The sequence below is a fragment of the Bidens hawaiensis genome, unplaced genomic scaffold (genome assembly GCF_021521415.1).
Source record: "Bidens hawaiensis isolate Kalapana, Puna unplaced genomic scaffold, B.hawaiensis_p1.1 tig00007125_1, whole genome shotgun sequence".
In the NCBI taxonomy this organism is placed as follows: Eukaryota; Viridiplantae; Streptophyta; class Magnoliopsida; order Asterales; family Asteraceae; genus Bidens; species Bidens hawaiensis.
In genome coordinates, this window is record NW_027491489.1 from 1,166,822 (window position 1) to 1,190,224 (window position 23,403).

Below are 23,403 nucleotides of genomic sequence, written 5' to 3' on the forward strand. Positions count from 1 at the left end.
AGGTATTCACCCTTAGGGATGAGATCGGTACCGTACCGATATTGATACCAAAATATTCGGTTCGGTACCGGTATTGAAGGTAAAATTTGATATATACCAGTATCGAAACTCAAAACTTTGGTACCTATTCGATACCGACAGTACCAAATCTGTACCGATTTCGGTACCGGTACTAATACCGAATTTGCTTATCCCTGATAAAGCGAGTACGAAATTGAGGCTTGTAGTTAGTTCCCTATTTATTTATTTATTTATTGCTGCGTCAACTGCTTCACTTTTCCAACTGAATACGGTTCTCCACGCGCCTACTCGCGCGTGCATATATAACCCTCCTAAGCACGCAAGAAAACCCAAATTCTTTCCTCACTCATAATCAACAAAATTATAAACCCTAATTTCTCCACCAGACAGACCAGGTATGTTTTCTTGTTCAATTACATACGCAAGCATATGTGTTCAGATCCCTTAGTTTTTATTGTTATATGATTTGCTTTTTACTTTGTGTGAGATTCAACAATGTACTTTGAAGAATTGTACAAAATATAATCACTGTTTTGTTTATTGAGATTTTAGGAGCTGAATGATCATGCATTGCATTCTGCTATTGTGCATTTTATCTACAACTATAAGGATTAGGAAACCCTATAACCAGCGAGAAAGCGTAAACGAATACCAGTGTTAAATACGCCACTGGCGTTGGATGAGTTAACATGCGCGCCAGTTACGCAGTCAGCACTGCTAACCATTTATGCTTTCGCGACCCTTATGCTAAAATAAAAAATATATGCACAATATTAGAATGCAATGTATGATCGATGTAATCGGACTAGAATGTGTCGCTGTTTTCACGCTTCGAATGAAGGAATTTACATGAAGGATTGTGTAATCCATCAAATGAAGGATTTGGATGGAATTATGTTCCAGTTCATATCACAAATAAACACATGGAAAATGGAACTGAAATCCAATTCCAACGAATTTCGTGAACCAAACACACAAAGAAAGGGAATTTAAAGTCCAGTCTAACAGAACAAAGTCTCACACTAAATAATAGTTTAATTAGGATTTATGGTGATGCAATGCTGACATTATTTTTCTGTTTCAGTTTTCACCACAGGGGATGTTTGTCGAGTATTATGGACATGGATCATAAACTGGTTGCTAAAGGTGAGAACTTGATGTCTTCATCTATCGCATGGTAATATAGCTTATGAAACTGATTACATCATCATATTAAGTACTCATTACGCCTTTTAAAGACTTAACTGTTCTGACTCATTGCATATGCAGAAAGTTGGTTAACCCAAGTTGTATATTTCGTTTTATGTAGTTAACAAATAAGAAAATTTGGATTAGTAGATGAGTGTATTATAAGCTGACTGAACCATTTAGTAAGCTCAAAAGTCACAACACAAAAGTTGGTGAATGTGGTTGTGATGCTTACATGACAATGTGCATTTAAGTTGAGTAATTTGGTCGTATCTTTAAACAAAGTTGACCGGCACAAGGCTATATAGATATTTTGATTATTATTGCATATCATTTGGTACTAAATTACGTAAATTGGTATGGTATGAAGGGCAATTCGTGTTCATGTGCCATGATGATTAAAAATCAAGTTTAGAAGATGATAATATTAGATCATTGTTATAATACATACGGTTTCACCTCATATTTCATTTATTTGGAAAATATCAAGAGCCATGTTTGGTAAGAAGAGTGTGATCATATACCTCATATCTTCCTAATTAATTCCATAATATCTATTTAATGGTTGGCAATGAGGCCATAGAGGGCCAACATACAAAACCCTAAAAATCCTTAACAGGCCAATGCGCCGCCTCAGTTAATCATTCTTGTTCTCTTTGTGTCATTGGAAAGAGTTGTTTCTTGATTCATCGGTACACTTATAATTCGTATATTGATACGATGTAAGAATATTCATTTCTCTAAATTTTTAAACTTTCTTTTGATTATCTTTTATAGTTTGAGATCCCCTTGATAAGGAGAATCAATCAGCTTCAACAAAAACATGAACAAGAAACTTTCGAAGAATCAGGATCCCAAGAAGGCGACATCGAGTCCACAAAGTCAACTTTCAAGAAAACAGAGCAGAAAAGGAGAAAACCCTATACGTATCCTACCGATCACCGAACCATGCTCTGGTTCTATGTCCTCAAACACATGGATTTGCAGAAACTCTGCTTGTAGAGCTATACTTTCCATTGTTGACACTTTCTGCAAAAGGTGTTCATGTTGCATATGCCATTTGTTTGATGACAATAAGGATCCTAGTCTTTGGTTGGAATGCACGTCCGATTCACCCGAAGGTGAATCATGCGGGTCATCTTGTCATATTGAATGTGCCCTCCAGCGTGGCAAGGTGGGTGTTGTTGACCTTGGTCAACTGATGCAGCTTGATGGGAGTTGTTGTGCTTCATGTGGTAAAATTTCAGGCATACTTGGGTGAGTCTTCCTTTAACATTTAACTTTAAACAAGTACTTTGACCTCTTTTCTTAAAGATTTCATTTTTATGGTAGTTTAATATCGATGTTTTCTTATTCTTTTTAGTTAAGTATAGTGACGCCCTGCTTGCGGTGCGCGCATATAATGTATATATGCGTGAACCCTCAGGTGGGCAAAAGTAAAATTGCACTAATTTTGACATTATTTTACTAATCTCATGAAAATAACGTTAAAAGTGGCGGAAGGTTAATCAGGCATCATGTGGTGGCGTTGATAGCCGAAAGACAAGGGCACATGCACCAATCAGCCGGTGTCCCGATGATTGAGTGCTATGTGCCTTATGTCCAAGGCTTGATGCAAAACTACTATCGAGCCGGGGGTCTCACCGGAAGCAGTCTCTATATCCCTATGGGATAGAGGTAAGGCTGTCTACATCTTACCCTCCTCAGACCCTACCATAGCATTGCTATTGGTGGGATATACTGAGTACGATGATGATGATGATGATTTAGTTAAGTATAGTATAGTTTCTGTTAACTTTATATTAAGAGACATTTTTTAGAGGTGGCCCACATGATTTAATTTAGTTATATAACGTATGAATACTATTTTTTAAGTTTACAAGGGCATTTTGGTCATTTCTTAAAAGTAACACAAATAATCCCAGGGTATTTTAGTCTATTAGTTTAACTTTGACTTTTTTTTTCCAATAGTTCTATTTTCGTATCAATTAAAGTACAGCCCACTAATCCCATCCAAAATTTCTAACTTTTGTATAAAAAGACCAAAATACCCTTGGAAATTCTTTTAGAGGCAGCACACTTGATTTAGTTAAGTTTTAAATTGTATATATAAGTTTTTTGTAGTACTTTTTTTACTTTATTACATGGGAATTTTGATTGTTTCTTAAAAGTAACACAAAGAATCCTAGGGTTATTTTGTTTGTTTTAACAAAAAAGTTAACACTAAGTTCAGATGGGGTTAGTCAGCTGGACTTTAACTGATGAAAATAAAACTATTGGACTAAAAAAGCCAAACTGAAACTAATGGATTGAAAGGGTTATTCCTGTCAAACCGCAGAAACTAAAACCTTGTATAACTCTTTTCTTTTTGTTGGGGATGTTATTGTTATAGGTTTTGGAAGAAACAACTGACTATTGCTAAAGAGTCCCGCCGTGTTGACAGCCTGTGTTATAGAATATATTTAAGTTTCAGGCTTTTCGATGGCACATTAAGGTTTAAAGAACTACATGATATTGTTAAAGATGCAAAGAGAAAATTAGAGACAGAAGTGGGCCCACTTATCTCTGCCAAGATGGCACGTGGCATAGTAAGCAGGCTTTCTGTTGCAAGTGAAGTTCAATCACTTTGTAATGCTGCAATTGAAAAGGCAGATGAAATTTCCACCTCACTTTCTACTGCTAGCCTGGATGGTAATCCTCCAACATGTTTTCTTTTACTTTATTTTTTTTTTGTAAATCAGTCTCCCTGAAGTTTCCTTGAAATCCAGAGGAGTAAAAACCAGCCGAGCCAAGCCCGAGCTTGACTATGCTCGAGCTCGAGTTTGGCTCGTTATTATTTATAGATTAGTTTATCCACATTTTAATTATTTTTTAATGTTTTACTTATAATTATTACACTTAACATAACAAATTTTATTTAGTTATTTTTATCATAATTTTTTATATAAAGTTTATTAATATATAAAAGCAATAATATATTAATTGCATTTATATACATAATAGGCTTGTTTAGGTTCACGAGCCAGCTTGAGCTCAATAAGTGAAGCTTAGGCTCGATTATCAAACAAGCTTACTTTTAGGAGCCCGGGTTCTTGTAAGCTTGGCTTGTCTCGAGCTTTTAGTAAGTCGATCTCAAGTAGCTCATGAACGGCTTGGCTTGTTTACACCCCTAACCATCTTGGGTTCACACTTTTGAATTTTGCATATAGCTGGCATCTCAATATGATTGCAAAAGTTATATTATTTCAAAATCTCTCTTTTTTTATTATATAATTAAGTAATTAAACATAACCTTAACTGACTCATCTGAGTAAATGAGTTGAATTGCCACCTCTGTAATAAGTTATATTTTCCCTTTTGCAGAAGGCTCGGTCCCGGCAGCATGCAAGTTTATATTTGAAGAAGTGACATCATCATCCGTGGTGCTCGTGTTAATAGAACTTTCAACCACTTCATCCAATAATATTATTGGATTCAAATTATGGTACTCGAAAACGACAGAAAGCACGCATTCAAAAGACCCCATTTCACTTTTCCCTAGGTCTCAAAGAAGAATCTTGATTTCCAATTTGCAGCCTTGCACCGAGTACTCATTTAGAATTGTATCATACACCGAAGACGGTGATTTAGGTCACTCAGAAGCCAAATGTTTCACCCATAGTGTTGAAATACTACAAAAACACGCTGCTGATGTCACTGTGCCTCATGATGAACGACCCTCGGGCACAAAAGATGTCGAATCCGACTCGGGATTTAAAGTTCGGGATCTCGGAAAGATTCTACGCCTTGCGTGGGTTGAAGAACGGGGGTACTTGGATAACATATCTGGTCAAACGGTCAACCCCGGAACCGAAGCTTCAAAAGCTGACGAACCATCATTTGTGCGCGGGCTCGACTTGAATATGACAGTGCCAGATTTAAACGAAGAGATTGCGCCTCCAAACGATTCTTCTCATGAAACGGATCATGGGTCTGAAAACTGGGTCCAACACGGGCCCAATGAGGAAGTGCCAGCTGTTGAATCTCATGCTGAGGTGTCAAGAAAGAGGCCGTCTAGTACGGAGATTCATGATTGTGATAGCGTGTTAATAAACATCTCGTCACCTGGAACCAACAAAGGTGGGGCCGGGAGCTTGGATGAGAACTTTGAATATTGTGTGAAGATGATTCGGATGCTCGAGTGTGATGGGTATATTAAGCAAGAGTTTAGGTTGAAGTTGCTAACATGGTTTAGTTTGAGGTCAACTGAGCAGGAGCGGAGAGTGGTCCATGCGTTTATACAAGCGTTAGTGGATGACCCTAGTAGTTTGGCGGGACAGTTGGTTGACGCGTTTGGTGAGACTGTAAACAAGAAGCCTAGAAATGGGTTCTGTAGTAAACTGTGGCATTGAACAACAAGAAGCCAATTTTTTTCCCTCGAGGGGACATAAATAGCCGTTCGGAAAAAAAAAAGAGAAAAGAAAGCGTATCTCATATTTTCGTAGCTGATTTAGTCCGTCCTTTTTTAATTTTTATATTTAAAGTGTTGGTATTTGTTTCATACCATTATGTTGCTGACAGATCTGGTTGATTATGAATTAATGAGTGCCCGATTATTTGTTTCACAGGCTTGTTTAACTTGCACGGTTGCACATATAAGATAACATCCTGTTCTAATGTAAAGTTAAAAATTGGTTAGTGAATGTCATCTTTTTCTATTTTCTAGTGTATTGTAACTTTACAGTTGAAGAACCCCGTAGCGCATCACAACATTAGCCTAATTAATAAGGTCAAAACAGCTTGTTGATGTTATGAAGGTGAAAGGTACTTGCATGTTGAACGTACAAAAATTGTTAAAAAGGTACAAGTTGTTACAAATATATACAGTTGTTGGATATGCAAGTTGTTACCTTACATATTCATGAAGACAAAGTGCAATATAAGACGTTCGCCCCCACCCAACACACACACACATATGTTGTAGTCTCCCATAAGATGTTCTCAAAAGCGTTTAGAGCACAAAAAGACCCACCCTCTTAAGTTATACAGTTTTATATTTTCAAAACAAGACTCGACCCTTTGTAAAGGAGTACAAAAACTCCAACGGGATCATAAAAGGTTGTATTAAAGTCTCGATCAGTTAATAACATGGCAATTGCCCCTGCCATTATTGGAAATAATAATAAAAATGGGAATGCTATTACCAGAACGGACCACACAATTAGGGGCGATCTATGCATAGTCATTATTCAGATAACATTTTTTGTTGTTGACATTCCCTCTTGATAGACGGTAATGAATTCATTCATTTATTTTGGTATGTATTGTATCTTTTTGTTTTACGCGCCCGTAACTCCTCCTTATCTTTTTTATTTTATTTTATTTTATTTTATTTTTATTGTAAGTAGAATTAACATAAGTAGTTTAAAAGTGGCGAGCCCCCCACAAGGAAATAAAACCCACATGCATAATGACCGGTAAGTAGAAGAAGGATAAAGAGATAAAACCTGGATAGTTGAAGGGTAGATTTGGAATTAGCGAAATCTGGATAATGAGTCCTGGCCAGAAAGAAAATCCTCCTATAATAATAATTAATGGTTTTGAAAGCAAAATGGGAGGCTCACAATACCCCCCACACTCCCTCTAATCCTCTTGTGTTCTGTTCTTTTACACACAGCAGGCATGCAAATTCTTCTTCAGGCGTCAGCTTCAGTGCATCTGACGTCACAATGCTCAAAGCTTCAATCATCCAGAGGTACCGTACACCTAATTGTGGATGGGTATTTCAATTATACAAACTGACTGTAATTGTATTTGTAGATGCCAAGTCTCTACACTCCGCTGCTGTTGTTCATGATATTTATCCCTCTGGAAGAAGAAGAAGAAGAAGAAGAAGAAGAAGAAGAAGAATTGTGCAACGAAGAGGAGTTTGTTTATTAACTCGTAGGTGTCTCAACTCCGTATCTTCTTCTTCTTCTTCTTCTCTTGAAGGTGAGTGAATTGAATTAACTTGTTCATTATTTTATTTAAGATTGTGAAATCATCACTAAACCTAATGATTACTTTCACATACCAAAGATTTCACACCTGTAGCTGTAGGTAAAATGATACATATTAGCTGATGCATATTCTCATGTGCTTATGATTCTAGCTGATGCTTCATCATTGCTGACTCAAGAAGCTGAAAGTGACGTCTTAAAAGCCTTGTCACAGATTATTGATCCAGACTTTGGAACCGACATTGTGTCATGTGGATTTGTAAAGGATTTGCATGTTGATGACATTTCAGGCCAGGTCTTCTAAAACATCCCATTTTTTATAAATCAAACTACTTGTTACTTGTCACCTCATTCACTTGTATCTCACGTTTCTTTCCGATTGGAGCTCACCACACCAGCATGTCCAATCAAGGATGTGGTAATTGAAAACGACTCAATTCTTTTATAAAGATCTAATCTATGCTAGAGGTTATTCATCATGTCGTTTAAAAGTAACTTGAGAATTATGGTAATTCATGTAGGTAGGCCTGTAAACGAATCGAACAAACACGACTGGAGCATGTCCGTGTTCATTCCTTTAAACCTTAACCAAACACCAACTGTTAACACAGATAGAAATTTCTTGATTATTTCCGTTCGTTAAGAAAATGTGTTCATGTTCGTTCATTAACAGCATATATCAACGGTTTACAAATTTAAATGAACTAACATACCTGACCTAAACCCATTTAAAAGTAAACGTGAACAGCAATTTGTTGGGCCTAAAAAGATATCAAAAGTAGACTAAATTGTAATGGCTCTAAAACTTTTCAATGAATATATTAACGAACCAACTTAAGCAAACGTAAACGAACTAGTTTAAATGAATGAATGTAAACCAGTTTTCACAAACATAAATGAACTAACGAGAGATATGGTCATGTTCGTTTGATTATTAATTAAAATTAAATGTATATAAACAAGCTTTCTGCTGTACGGGTCGCTGAACGTTTGCAGTTTCCAAATTGCAGTTTGAACAGAAGGCTAATGAGGTGGTGGCAGCTCTTCCCTGGGTCAAAAAAGTCAACGTGACTATGTCGGCTCAGCCTGCAAAGCAGATATATGCATCACAACTTCCGGCAGGGTTACCAACAATATCAAACATAATAGCTGTTTCAAGTTGCAAGGTAACAAACAATCCAATACAGAATTTGTTAAACTTTGATGTTTTCATGAATTTGTAATAACCTTAGGGAGGTGTGGGAAAATCAACGGTTGCTGTTAATCTGGCGTACACCTTGGCTGGAATGGGAGCTAGAGTTGGGATCTTCGATGCTGATGTGTACGGTCCTAGTTTGCCCACTATGGTTTCCCCTGAAAACCGCCTGCTTGAAATGGTAATCAATGTTCATTCTTAAAAGGTTTAAAGTTTCATATTATAATCATGCATAAATGTTATTATCCGCTAGAATCCAGAAAAGAAGACCATTATTCCAACAGAATACATGGGAGTCAAGATGGTATCTTTTGGATTTGCTGGACAAGGGCGGGCAATCATGCGGGGCCCTATGGTTTCTGGGGTCATCAACCAACTACTGACTACTACAGAGTGGTATTACATTCTTCCTATTTGTTTAACGTTTTAACAATAATCACCAGGCTTGTAAACGAATGGAACAACCACAAAAGGAGCGTGTTTGTTTGTTTATGTTCGTTTTTTTTTATAATATAAACATATGGTTCAAGAATGGAAAGAACCGAACATAGATGAACAAACATAAACGAGTATAACTGAGCAAAGACTAGTTAAAAGTAAACTGAACATCAATCTGTTGGGCTTAAAAAGTTAACAAGACTTGACTAAATAAATGAACGAACGAGGCACGTGTTCATGTTCGTTCGTTTAACTAAATGAACAAAAAAGGTTTATGTTCGTCCGTCTGTTAAATAAACGAACTTCCCGCCGAACGGTTCACTGAACGTTCGGTTCTTTTATAGGTCTAATAATCACCGATATGCTGAAATATTTTCTGTTACTTTCTCAACCAAATGAAAGTTATAGCTTCATATATTTGAATCTATTTCAAACATGTTACTACATTTTGTGATTCTCATCATTTCATATTGCTACTTTTTTATTATATATAATGAATTTAGAAGACTGGTCCAAAGTACAAACATTACGTTTATCAAAACATGAAACATAATAGCTTTTTGAAGCATATGAATATTGTAAATTAACAGGGGAGAGCTTGATTATCTTGTTATTGATATGCCACCTGGAACTGGTGATATTCAGCTTACCTTATGTCAGGTTTGGCTTCTAGAATCCTGGATGCTGAAGTTTATTAACTTATGTTATATTTCTCAATTTATAATATAAATTTTTAGTTCTGAATTATAGGTTGTCCCTTCAACTGCTGCGGTGATAGTTACCACTCCTCAGAAGCTTGCATTCATTGATGTAGCAAAAGGCGTGCGCATGTTCTCTAAGCTAAAGGTGCGAGTGATATACATTACATGATTCAAAATATATTCTTGTGGCCCGACAAGGCGACAACCACTTCATATATGCTTTCAGGTACCATGTGTTGCGGTTGTTGAAAACATGTGCCACTTTGATGCGGACGGGAAACGGTTTTACCCTTTTGGTAGAGGATCAGGTTCACAGGTAACACACACATGACACGACCCATTTAACCCAAACATGACTCACATAAGCCATTTATCTAAACGTGTAAATGGGTTGGCGAGTGATTACCAAGCTGTGAATGTGTTAATCGAGTTGGTGGGCTGTAAAAAATGAGTTAAACGGGTCATAAACAGGTTTATCGGTTGACATGTTTAAGTAAACGAGTTAACCAGGTAAAACCGAACACGACCCATTTAATCAAACATGCCAACCTGAGCACGACCTGTTTAACACATTTATCTATAAACGTGTCAAACGGGTTAGTGGGTGATAACCAAGTTGTAAACGTCTTAAACGAGTTGATGAGTTTTAAAAATGGGTTAAACGGGTCATAAACATATTAGTGGGTCAACCTGATTAACTAAACAGGTTGGCAGGTCGACCTGTATAACTAAGCGGGTAACCACATAAACCCCAACACGACCCGTTTAATGAAACATGTCAGTCCGAGCACAATCCGTTTTTAAAAGGGTTAGATTGACAACCCAAAACATGGTTTTTTTCACGTCGAATTTGTCACCCGTAGATTACAAAAGTAATAATATTACAATATGATTTAAATCTTTCAACCCATTCAAAAGTAAACGGGTCAAAAAAGCTCAGTTAATAACTTGATTCGTTGTGGGTGCAGGTTGTGGAGCAGTTTGGAATCCCTCATCTGTTTGACCATCCAATCAGACCAACTGTAATCATCATCTTATCCTCCTATAATAATTATAAACCGACACTATTCGTGTCACATGAAACCTTCTAGAAACTTTAAACGTTTTCATTCTGCCAGCTATCAGCTTCCGGTGACAGTGGAACACCTGAAGTGGTAGCTGATCCTCAAGGCGAAGTCGCTGAAATATTTCAAAATTTGGGAGTTTGTGTGGTACAACAATGTGCTAAGATCCGCCAACAAGGTAAACCTTTTGTTTTAAATTTAATCATATATTTATATAAGTTTGTATTATAAAAAAAAGTTATTTTTCGTTTCAGTTTCGACGGCTGTCATGTATGACAAGTCTATTAAGGCAATCAAGGTGAAAGTACCTGATTCAAATGAAGAGTTTCTTCTACATCCTGCAACCGTTAGACGAAATGACCGTTCTGCCCAAAGTGTGGTATGTTGAAAATTATAACTGTAAATAAGAGTCCCATTTTCTTTTTTTCCTTTTTATTAATTTTAGCTGGTTAATGTTATAATACGGGACAGGATGAATGGACGGGCGCGCAAAAATTGCAATATGGTGATATCCCGGAAGATATAGAACCAGAAGAAATTCGACCAATGGGAAACTATGCAGTTTCAATTCAATGGCCAGATGGATTTAGCCAGGTAAAAAATAAGTATTTATTTTTCATTGTGCTTAATTATTTTTTTGTTGATTTAATACCTTTGAAAATAAATTTTACAATGCATTCTTTTTTTGGTTTTATGTACTGCAGATTGCTCCTTATGACCAGCTGCAGTCGATGGAACGATTGGTTGACGTGCCTCAACCGATACCCGCATAGGTGAGCTAAATCTTAATATGAGCGCGCGTGCATATTTATACATATTAATTTAAAATTTAAACCACATTTTGCGATTTTTTTTTTGCAGATGATATGAAATTCAGTTAGGTGTTAAAAGAGACGTAGAGCATTCTTTGAAACATTTAGTGAACAAACAAGTACATTTAATATCTTATATTTCATAAATGCAAATGCAAAGATCCTTTGGTATAAGTCCACTGGGATGGCCTTAACTACGAACGGATTCAAAAATTGTCAAATCAATTATATTTCATTAAAAGTAGTGTTTACATTCATACAAAAGTTAACCGGGCAACAAGCTACGCCGCTAGACTATAAAAATTAATAATGTACCTAGTATTTGATGATGAAGAGTTTCACATATAAATGAGATGTTATAACCTGGTTTAAAAGCTATTTGGGTTTGATGAGGCTCATGACCCGTTAATTTTTTTTACTATAATTTTTTTTTAATTATAAATAATATATATCTTTTTTTTAAAGAAATCATATATTAATTTTTAGTATATCCATATTTTATAGGATTTTCACATCTAATATTAAGTGAGATTAATATTTAATTTAATGAAATGTTATAACTCATTCAAAGAATATCTGAGTTTGATGTGACCCAAACCCGTGAATTCGGGTCAAATGCATCTCCTGCATTACGGTGTTGTTTTACATTATTCTTTTATAATATTTATATGTTTTTGGATTTTAATTTTATATATTGTACAAAAGTTAATAATATACTTAGTATTGATAATGAAAGGGGTTCACAAATAAATAAGATGTTATAACCCGGTTTAAAACTATTTAGTTTTGACGAGACTCATGAAACGCTTATTTTTTCAATATAAAACTGTTTTTAATTATAAATAATATAAATATTTTTTTAAAGAAACCATATATTAATTTTTAGTGTATCCATATTTTATATGATTTTCATATCAAATATTTGGTGACATAAATATCTATTTAATTAGATGTTATAACCTGTTTAAAACTATCTGGGTTTAGCGAGACTCATACCCGTGAATTCGGGTCAAATGCATAAGGAGCCTTTATTTACAAATAATGTAATTTGGTGGCTTGAGAGAATGTAAAGAGCAACCAGAGAGCTTTTAAATGTTTCGTTTATATATATTATAAACTAGGTTAAATACCCGTGTATACACGGGTTGTGTAAACAATATTATCAAAATAACAAAACAATGTGAAATACTTGTACTAATTTGATATTAAATGAATAAATATGTATTACAACGTTGAATAAAATAAAATAAAAAGAAAATTATGTGGTAAATTTTCATTAATCTTTAAAAATTTCTTCATATAAAATAGTTGTAGTTACCCTCTTTATCTAAAAATGACTTAAAATCTCTAAAACTTTCGTTGTATATAATGTTCAAATTTATTTAATTAGCTTTTCTTACTAATAACACACAATTGTTACTAAAAGCATAAATCATTTAGTACTAATATTAATTTAGGGGGTGTTTGGGAATCTTTATTTACCCCCTTATAACTTATTTAAGGCATAAGTTATAAGTTACAAACTTGTAACTTATACCTTATACACTCACAAAACCTAACTTTTCTAAACACCTTATAACTTATAACACATAAGTTATAAGCTATAAGTAGCTAAAATAAGGAATTCCAAACACCCCCTTAATATAGGGATTTATATTTTTAAGAAGAATAGTGTTTATTACAAAAGATTGATACAACTCATACAAATACTTAAATAAACAATACACAAAGTTTAAATAAATATATAATATTATAAAGCAATATAAGTTAATATCTGGGTTCATTTAATATATATATATATGTATATATATATATATATATGCATAACACTGGATGCTAAGGGGTGTTTGGGTGAGCTTCTAAAACTTGCTTATTTGCTATTTGTTTGTTGAAAAGCAAAAAGTGTTTGGAAAAGCTCCTCCAAAAGCTTCAAAATAGAGTTTTTCAAAAATGATTTTTGCTTTTCAAAAAAGCAAATATAAAAACTTACTCAAACACCCTACAAAAGTTTAAAACAATGTTAATCCACAAAAACTGAAAAGGTATTTTAAAATATAAAAATATTATTTTAAATATAGAAACCAACTTCACTTTTTTAAAGCAACTAAACATCCCAAACAACATGAAATCATTATAAGTTTTGGATAACGACCATCAGATATTTTGGTCATATTCACTTGTATTTTTCCTGAAAGGTATTTATCTAGATTTGATTCACATGAACATGTGATACCGCATGGCCGACAATGAAAATTACCGTTGTTGGATGGTTGTCCAAAACATAACATTTAAACATTTATTTTTTATGTGAAATAAACCAATTTTAATAAAAAATATGATAGTAAGATTATATAAAAATTAGTTTCTATGTTTTTTAGCATGTTGTTATTATTATTATTATTATTATTATTATTATTATTATTTTGTTTGGAATATAATAAAAGTTATAATTATAGTCAGAAAGTGAGATTTTATAAATCATGAATGGTTTATAAGAATTAAAGTGTTAAATGTAGTTTATAGTATAAATTAAAAATACGATTAAGTACAAAATTGAAAGTATTCACTTTTTAATATAAAAATATTAAGACTATTATTTTGTATAAGTCATTAAATTGGAAAAAAACAATGGAATATTATATTAAACTTTGTATAATATATTGTGTAAAAGGATATTAATAGGAAACATTTCTCTTTGTTAAAAATAAATTTCATGGGAAAAATCAAGTTAGAATTATTGTGTTTTGATATTAGATAAATGGATAAATTATGGAAGGTTTTAATTATTTATTTTATTTTAATAAAATAATTAAGAATTGAAAATGAAAAGATAGTGGTGCCACTTGACAACATATTAGGCCAATTAAGGAATATGATTGAACCATCATTTTTATTTATTATAATAGTGGATACATTAATTATTAATATCGTAAGTCCACATCGAAAACAAAATAGTTCCATAATTTGTTTGAAGTTAAATTATATATTTGTATTTTAAACTTTAAATTTATTTATGACATAATATGTTTGGCCGCTCAGATCTGTCTTAGTGTCCAATGAAAAAAATACATGGTTTCACTTTCGCCTAGAGGTTATAAAAAGCCGGGCCGGGATTTTTGAAAACTGATCCGAAACCAATCAGAATTCAGCTTTGGTGAACCCGTCTCGATCCGCTTGATACATACAACTACTTATGACCTCATGCCCACGTTCCTTACTTCCCTTAGATTAGGCCATGCATTTGTCAATGTTCACGTTATATTCTATATCCATGTTACACATGTAGTAGTAGTAGTGCTCATCTATTGTAAGTCCCTTGAACAGATCTTTCAATGTGATATCACACAGTCTCGTGATTATGCGGGAAACTAACACGAGATGATTCAGTATTATGTAAACAAACACACGAAGAACATGATGAATATACTTCAAAACACACGTATATCGAACGTCTGGTGCTTAAGCACAAAGGTTACAAAGAACCTATATCTCTCTCGTCTATCTTTCACACGTCTGACCTATAATAAACCTAATTGCATTGTTTATATAGGTATTACACACAAGCCCAAAACAACCCAAAAGCCCACCGAGATCGAAGAGATCTCGGTTTACAATATAACCCCAATATCAAGTACAAACCATACTAATATTAGCCCAACAATCTCCCCCCTTGGTTTGTATCTTCAACGTTAATCATGCTCAAGAATATTTGTGCCCGCCTCTTTGTAAGCACTAGCTCATAAACCTATTATGATAATCGATCCCACCATTCTTGTATACTCTTAGCAACAGGCTCGTACAGTGGTTCAAACATAATTTGAAAGTTGCTAAGAGTTTTAATATTCTTTTCGACCAAACTTCAGTAAATCACGTGGATCGACAAAACGAAATTGCCATTTCGTAGACGGATAACAACAATTGATGTCTTACCGTCATACGTCCAGAACTTCATCTCATCCAAAGCACCATCAGGAATTCTGGTAGACAAGGGAATATGACTTGCCTTCTTAGTTGCTGGCCACATAACATTAACCATTGTCTTCCCTATCTTTGGATCTCGAGCCCCTTTGGCTTTTTAAAAATGACTCAGTTGTGGTCGTATTCGAGAATCCTCGATCAACTTGATTCCTTAAGAAGTTTCAAAAATCTATAGCCTTTTTGTCATTGTTGGGGTTGTGAAAAGGAGCATTAATCAGATCACTGAGATCAACCCTCGTCCATGATCCAAAATCCTTCATCTTCCTGTAATATTCGTTATTCCCAGACCTTATTTTCACCCACCACATGGCTTTATCAATATCAAACCCCCAAGACACGACACCTGACCGATCACCATACTTGTCAGAAAATCCCTTTTGGAATTCAATGATGAATTTGTCAGGGTGATCGGAAGACTACACATTCTGGTTCGAGTTTTTCATGATCATAATTTTCTTTTGAATTCTTTCACTTTGTTCGGTTGTCCTTGGAGGGGCAGCAAGGTATTGTTCCAGTGTTTCAGAAGCGTCGATGTTTGAAGCAGGACGCACACTGGAACTACCACCTTGACTGTCAACAGGTGCCTTTGCAGCAACGTCCTCACCACTTTAGAACTCATCTCCAAATTTCTGAATGAGCTTTTGTTGGAGATCCAAGTACATAGCAGTGAGGCCACCCATGTTTGCTTGAAGTTCATTGATCTTTAAATCTTTATTAGAGTTACTTGCTTCAAGCTTTTGAATTATTACATCCTTCACAACCGAGTCTTGTTCAAGTTCAAAGACTCGTCATTGTAAGGACTGTACATCAACAGGTTCGGCATCAAGAGTAATCCCCTTACCTTTATCTTGCAAAAACTTGTCTTGCATCGCTAGAATGTGTGCAATTTTGTCAGTGGCGCTTGAACTCGATTGACCAATCGGGTCAGTCGATCCCGATGGCTTGTCTGTGGACAAAATATTGGCTTCAAACTCGAACTCATTAGAAATATCATCAAAAATCGGGTCTTGAGTTCGATGTTCAGCAACAGACGGACTTGCATTGATGTATGTTGCATGTGGCGATTAAAATATAAAGGATGGGATGATTTGCTTTTGCACAAGATCGTGTTTTAAATTTATAAAAGTGATTTCTACAAAGACTAAACACACACAAAATAGGCAAGTGTACCTATCGTATATGTAGAATAGTAGAACCAAGTATCGATCCGTGGACACAAATGTTTCTAATAATAAATCATTGTTTTACTTTAATCGGAGGTTTAATCATTTTGGGGTTAATTTTTGAACTTTTTATAAAATATAAATACTTATATATAATATATAGGTGACCAAGACAAAAAATTCTAAGCGAGTTGTTCAATTATGCGAAGGATACCATCTAAGATCAAGAATCCACTCCATTTTAGCATTGATAACTAATATGTAGACATGTGATAAACTTGTCGTAGCAATATATGATAGATAGCTCCTTAAACCTTAAGTGAGCATCTTTGGCAATAAGGAGGTAACATGCGCATTTTAAAGTCCACCCTTTCCTAAAAAACCTCAATGATGTCAATTTAAGTTGACAAGTAGTTAGGGATTCTGAGCTATCCTTCCAGTGTCAATATCCTGAGGATGATATTTCATCCTATATTATTTTTATTTGTTTTGCAGATAAGACCACGTGTTAAATATGCTAATATGAACGTGGACTTACAACGGCTAGTGCTTGAACTTCGTCAAATGGAACGTGGGCAAGCAACGGATTATGGAAGAAATAGTCTAGGGTTTCCGGTTATTTCGGGATAACAGTTGTAATCTTTTATTATAAATACCAGCTGATAATATCTTAGAGCACACACTTTTCACTCTTCTAGCAATTAGCATACACTGTAATAGTTAGATCACGATCACTTATCAGCTCTAATCTTTGTAATCACCGATTTTATTATTAATAAGATTGACGGTGATAGTTTTCACCGTCCGGGGGTTTTTTGTGTCGGAGATCATAATAATCAAGCGTAATTCGACCAAAAGTTAAGCTCATAATCTTTAACCGAAGGTATTCGACTAAAGATTAAGTTGTAAACTCTTGACCGAAATGAAGATTATCATAATCAAGGGTTTTTTCCCTCGTAATCATATCTTTGTGTTCAACCTTATTATCGATAAGCACTTCACCTCACGCACTAATTTGATCAAAAGTTTCTTTGTCAATTTTTGACCGAAACAATTTGGCGCCCACCATGGGGCAAACAGTGCTTTGATCATTATTCATTCTCAAACGAAACCCTACTCTCAATATCCACAACATGTCTTCACAACCCAAGATTGTTTCATCTTCTGCCGCAGCCTCAGAATCCTCAGCGAGGCTGCCCATGCATCCTCCTGCTGGTGGTATCCTGAAGAAGCCTGATAACGTCCAAAAGAAGACTGCTACTCCTGTGTTCTCGGGATCCAAACCATCTTTCCAGGATCCCATCATGGTGTCCAACAACGACCTTCTGTCTCTATACAGACGGCTACAGGAACAGATGGATCGCCAGAACAAGACCAACCAGATGCTCGTGAGGGAACTGGAAGATTTCAAGAAAGCCAAGAAGCGGCGGAAGAATTCACACCACTAATCCCGAGATCTCTGGACTTCACTCCTCCAGGATCCTCAGGATTGGTGCATCCAGAGCCAACCACAGCGTACAACTCTGGACCCCCATCTTTCCAGCATTTGGGGTATGTGGGATTGCACTTATCCGGATCTCAAGGATACCCGTATTCATCATCTGCTGGGCCTTTTCGACATGCAGGATCGTCAGGATTGTCGCAGCCGGGAGGACCCTCCGGATTGTTCCAACAGTCTGGATCCTCAGGATTGTTTCAACAGTCTGGATCCTCAGGATTGTTCCAACAGTCTGGATCCTCAGGATTGTTCCATCAGGCTGGTCCTTATCAGCAGGTGGCATCTTCAGGAGTAGCTCAAGCACAGCAGCCCTCAGGATCCTCTGATGTGCACCAGGGAGACTTTATCCCGATGCAGGCCAACACTTCGGCTGCTCCGCTTGCCTACCCTAGGAATACTATGTTTGGAAATACGAGCTACAACGCCCAGACCGCTCCTCAGAATGTTAATCAGGGTAACTCTTTCAATACGATTCCATTTAATGCTAATCAAGGATTTTTGCAGGATGCAGTCATAAGTCCGGACTTAGCCCGAGAATTGCAGAAACTTAAGGACATGATATCGAATGTCCCCGGCATAATCCGTCCCATAGCTAAAGTTCCCACTGATAGTCACAGGATATCCCGGTTTGTGCCATCGATTAGCGACGTACAGATCCCAAAACGGTTTCAAACTCCAAATATGAAACTGTATGATGGCTCAACGGATCCTGAGGAACACGTCGCACAATACAGAGAACGTATGGAGATCAATCCCATCCCTATGGAAATCAAAGAGGCATGTCTTTGCAAAGGGCTCGGATCTACCTTGACCGGAGCAGCCATGAAATGGCTACTGAGTATTCCTCCTAACACTATCAATTCTTTTTCTCATTTAGTTAACCTGTTTAATAACCAGTTTTCTTACAGTAGAACTTTTGAAAAAATGGCAGGTGATCTTTATAGGGTTACCCAAAATCCTGGGGAATCCTTAAGATATTTTATTACCAGGTTTAGTAAGGAGTCGTTGGAGATCCCGAATCTAAACCCAGCTTCAGCAGTGGAAGCTCTCAAGTTGGGATTAGAAAAGGCTCCTCTTTCTATGATGATCTCGTTATGACTCCATGCAGGTCATTAGACGAAGCAAGAAGCATAGCTCTGAGGATTATCAGGCTAGAAGACAACAAGAAGAATTCTAAAGTCGATATCCCGAAGTATGATCAGACGAACAGGAAATTCGAATCCCCGGGAAAATCATATCGTGCAAAGCCTTACTACAAGCCTGATAATCCCAAGATTAATGCAGTAGATGAGGAAAATGATGAACAATATCTTAAGATCTCTGAAAATTGTTTTTCTGTTGATATTGGTGGATTAATGTGTGCCATGCAGGATTTAGGTGAGAAAGCGAGGTGGCCAAGGAAAGTGGAGAAGCCAGGATCCTGGAAAGAAAAATCAAAATGGTGTGCTTTCCATGAAGACTTTGGGCACTTGACTGATGATTGCATTGCACTTAGAAGGAAGATCAGCTATCTTTTGAGCAAGGGCCACTTGAAAGAGCTACTTGGCAAGAAAAAGGGAAGAGAGCAGGATCCCGAGAAAATTCCTGAAAAGCCGACTCCTCCACCAACAGATGCAAGAACAATCATGTTCATATCGGGAGGATCCGACATCTATGGAACCTCTTATTCTACTGCAAAGAGAAATGCTGACCAAAGAAAGTTAGAAGTGGCTGACAGGCCAACAAAGACATCTATTCTCACTAAAGAAAGGATTATATCCTTCGATGAAAGTGATAGGATCGACGTTCAGGATCCTCATCATGATAGTTTGGTAATAACTTTATATGTGGCTAACCATTATGTTCGCATGATCCTCATAGATGGCGGAATCTCTGTCAACATTATTCAATTAGACGTGCTGAAAAAGATGAATATTCCTGAGGATGAGATCGTCCCCAGTTCCTCAGTATTGGTTGGATTCAGTGGAGAAACTAAGAACACTATTGGGGAAATTAAGCTCCCAATATATGTCGAAGGGGTAAATAAAATGCAAAAATTTTGTGTTATTGACTGTTTATCTTGTTGCAATATTATATTAGGCAGGCCCTGGATACACGAGATGAAAGCAGTTCCCTCCACTTATCACCAATGTGTGAAACTCCCAAGTCCGTGGGGAGTTATCAAAATCATCAGTGACCAACAAGACGCAAAGAATTGCTACACCTCTTCCATGAAGTGTACTGCCAAACCCCAGCAGGCGTAGCAATTACAGAAGCCAGCACGAGGCGTAATGGAGGCCAGGGAAAAAGAAATTAAAGAAGTACCTCTTTATCCCGAGGATCCTGAAGTCAAAGTGCTAATAGGAACTAGCATTCCTGAGAATATTTAGTCAAAATTGCTCGATTTCCTCAAATCAAGGCTGTCAACATTTGCATGGAAACAAGAAGATATGACAAGTATTTCCAAAGATATTATAACACATAAACTTGGAATTGATAATTCTTTCAGGCCAATCCATCAAAAAAGAAGAAAATTTGCACCTGAAAGAAACATAATTATTCAAGAAGAAGTAGAAAGACTCTTGAAGGCAAAAATGATTAGGGAAGTTCAATATCCCAGATGGTTAGTAAATGTGATGGTTGTACAGAAGAAGAATGGCAAATGGAGAGTTTGTGTAGATTTCAAAGACTTGAATAAGGCTTGTCCTAAAGATCCATTCCCTCTACCACACATCGATTCAATGGTGGATGCTACAGCCGGCCACGAGATGCTGACATTTATGGACGCATCCTCAGGATTTCAGCAAATCCAGATGGAGCCCTCAGATCAAGAAGATACGGCCTTCATGACTCCCACATGTATTTATTGTTATATTGCTATGCCCTTTGGACTTAGAAATGCAGGTGCAACCTATCAGAGGTTAGTTAACATGATGTTCAAAGAGCAACTGGGGGACACAATGGAGGTCTATATTGATGATATGGTGGTGAAGTCCAAGAAAGCTGAAGATCACCTTCAAGATCTCAAGACAGCGTTTGATATCCTCGACAAATACAACATGAAGCTAAATCCTTCGAAATGCCATTTCGGAGTAAAGGCTGACAAATTTTTGGGATATATGGTCACCAAAAGGGGGATAGTGGCGAGTCCAGAGCAGATATAAGCTATCCTAAATCTGAAATCCGCAGAGTCAGTCAAAGATGTTCAAAGGCTAACTGGCAGGATAGCGGCGCTCAACAGATTCATATCCAGAGTCAGTCAAAGCTTTAGCATCCTTAAAAGCTTATCTTTCTTGTGCTCCTCTACTGGTAAAACCCGAGGAAGGTGAATCTCTATCTGTATATCTTGTTGTATCAAATAATGCTATAAGTGCAGTCTTGGCTAAGGATCTCGAAGGACAACAACATCCTATATATTATGTAACTAAAAGCCTTTTGGATGCTGAGACCAGGTATTCTTATCTTGAGAAATTAATTTTAGCACTTATTATGACGTCTACTAAACTTAGACATTATTTTGAAACTCACCCTATATGTGTTAAAACTAACTATCCTATTAAGTCTGTTTTGAGAAAACTAGAAATGTCAGGTAGGATGGCAAAATGGGTAGTAAAGCTAAGTGCATATGATATAACATATGAACCTAGGGCTGCTATCAAATCCCAGGCATTAGCAGACTTTGTGGCTGATTTCACCGGTGAACTTAAAGAAAAGGCAGACTTGGAAGTCCAACAACTTGAAGAAACCAAAGATAAGTGGACTCTGTACACTGATGGTGCTTCAAATGTTAGAGGAACAGGTCTCGGGATTCTGCTGAAATCGCCACAGGGGGACATTATACCTCAATCCATATCCTGCGGATTTCAAGCCACAAATAATGAGGCAGAATACGAAGCTTTGATAGCAGGATTACAACTAGCAATCGACATGAAAATCAGGTTTATTCAAGTACATGTTGATTCATTATTATTAACTAATCATTTTAATGGTTCTTACGCTGTTAGAGGAGAAAGACTAATGAAATATATAGAGCTAGTTAAAAAACTAGCAAAGTGTTTCGAAATGTTTGATATTTCGCAGGTACCTAGGGAAGAGAATGTTGAAGCAGACGCCCTAGCATATTTAGCTTCATCCTTCAGGATACCAGAAGGTGTCAAGATCCCTATCGTACATATACTGAGCCCAGCAATAGAAGAGCAAGGTGTCAATGAAATATCAAAAGATGGCGAAGATATGGGAGCCAAGAATCCTGAGAATAGTGAAAACTCCTGGATTATCCCAATCAAACAATATATTAAGGATGGGGTTATCCCTAAAGATGAAAACCCAAGAGCTTTTCGCACAAAGGTAATCCCATGCACTATAATGAATTATATATTATACAGAAAATATCGTGCAGGACCATATCTTAGGTGCTTGGAGAAGGCAGAAGCTCAAGAAGTTCTTCAAGATATCCATGATGGAGATTGTGGGAACCACACTGGGGGCAGAGCTCTATTCTCCAAAATCCTGAGGAAGGGGTATTTCTGGCCAACGATGAAGAGGGATGCTATGAATTATTCTCAGAAATGTGATGCATGCCAGAGACATAGCAACATTCTACACCAGCCAGCAGAACCATTATATCCCATTATATCCCCTTGGCCTTTCATGAAGTGGGGAATGGATATCGTGGGGAAACTACCAAGAGCTTCAGGAGGAAAAGTCTTTATGCTGGCTATGACAGATTATTTCTCGAAGTGGATCGAAGCGGAAGCCTTTGTTCAATTCAGAGAAAAAGAAGTCATCTCATTCATCAAGCGCAATATCCTGACCAGATTTGGGATTCCAGCAGAGATAGTGTGTGACAATGGCTCACAATTCATCGACAAGAGAATAACCAACTTTTGTGCCAGTTGGGGAATCAAGATGATCACATCAACACCTGTCCACCCTCAGGCTAATGGACAGGCCGAATCAAGCAACAAAATCATCATCAATAACCTGAAGAAAAAGTTGGGGTCTAAAAAAGGAAAATGGGCCGAGGAACTTCCTTTCGTTCTTTGGGCAGATAGAACCACTTCGAAGAATGCTACTGGTCAGACTCCTTTCTCATTAGTGTTTGGAGCTGAAGTAGTTATCCCTACAGAGATGGTTATCCCAACAGCCATAGTCACTCATCAAAATCCCGAAGATAACACTCGAAGCCTACTTGAAGATCTAGATGCGGTAGAAGAACTCCGGGATTTGGCAAAGATCAGAATGGCTTCTTATCAACAGAAGATAGCAAAGTCCTACAACAAGAATATCAGAGTTCGAAGGTTTCAAGAAGGGGATTTGGTTCTCCGAAAAGCTTTTCAGAATACTACCAATCCTACGGATGGCAAGCTCGCACCAAAGTGGGAAGGT

At 36.5% G+C, this 23,403-nt stretch overlaps 1 protein-coding gene and 1 pseudogene across 4 annotated transcripts; both read left to right on the top strand.

Moving 5' to 3' along the window:
- The first annotated feature begins 342 nt into the window (after positions 1-342).
- LOC143634569 (VIN3-like protein 1) lies at positions 343-5,854 on the top strand. Of its 3 annotated transcripts, none has more exons than XM_077102608.1 (5): positions 343-416; positions 1,106-1,167; positions 1,987-2,466; positions 3,602-3,900; positions 4,573-5,854. In XM_077102608.1, exons 3-5 carry the CDS (start codon positions 2,033-2,035, stop codon positions 5,598-5,600), a joined length of 1,761 nt encoding a protein of 586 aa, XP_076958723.1. In that variant the 5' UTR covers positions 343-416; positions 1,106-1,167; positions 1,987-2,032; the 3' UTR covers positions 5,601-5,854. The 3 variants fall into 3 exon arrangements, with proteins under 3 accessions (XP_076958723.1, XP_076958722.1, XP_076958724.1); XM_077102607.1 differs by having other exon boundaries at positions 387-416; positions 1,106-1,198; XM_077102609.1 differs by lacking the exon at positions 343-416 and having other exon boundaries at positions 753-1,198.
- A 969-nt stretch (positions 5,855-6,823) lies between these two features.
- Positions 6,824-11,571, top strand: LOC143634571 (fe-S cluster assembly factor HCF101, chloroplastic-like; annotated as a pseudogene). Its single transcript, XR_013153882.1, has 16 exons — positions 6,824-6,943; positions 7,009-7,074; positions 7,108-7,179; positions 7,340-7,605; positions 8,198-8,353; positions 8,420-8,563; positions 8,636-8,778; positions 9,411-9,480; positions 9,571-9,666; positions 9,748-9,837; positions 10,490-10,543; positions 10,640-10,763; positions 10,840-10,964; positions 11,057-11,179; positions 11,290-11,358; positions 11,447-11,571. The product of XR_013153882.1 is annotated as a fe-S cluster assembly factor HCF101, chloroplastic-like (transcript).
- Positions 11,572-23,403: the final 11,832 nt, after the last annotated feature.

Coding starts and splice junctions, on each gene's coding strand:
- LOC143634569 (XM_077102608.1), top strand. CDS start 2,033: ATGAACAAGAAACTTTCGAAGAATCAGGATCCCAAGAAGGCGACATCG. Junction 2,467..3,601: donor AAAATTTCAGGCATACTTGG/GTGAGTCTTCCT, acceptor TTATTGTTATAG/GTTTTGGAAGAAACAACTGA. Junction 3,901..4,572: donor TTCTACTGCTAGCCTGGATG/GTAATCCTCCAA, acceptor TCCCTTTTGCAG/AAGGCTCGGTCCCGGCAGCA.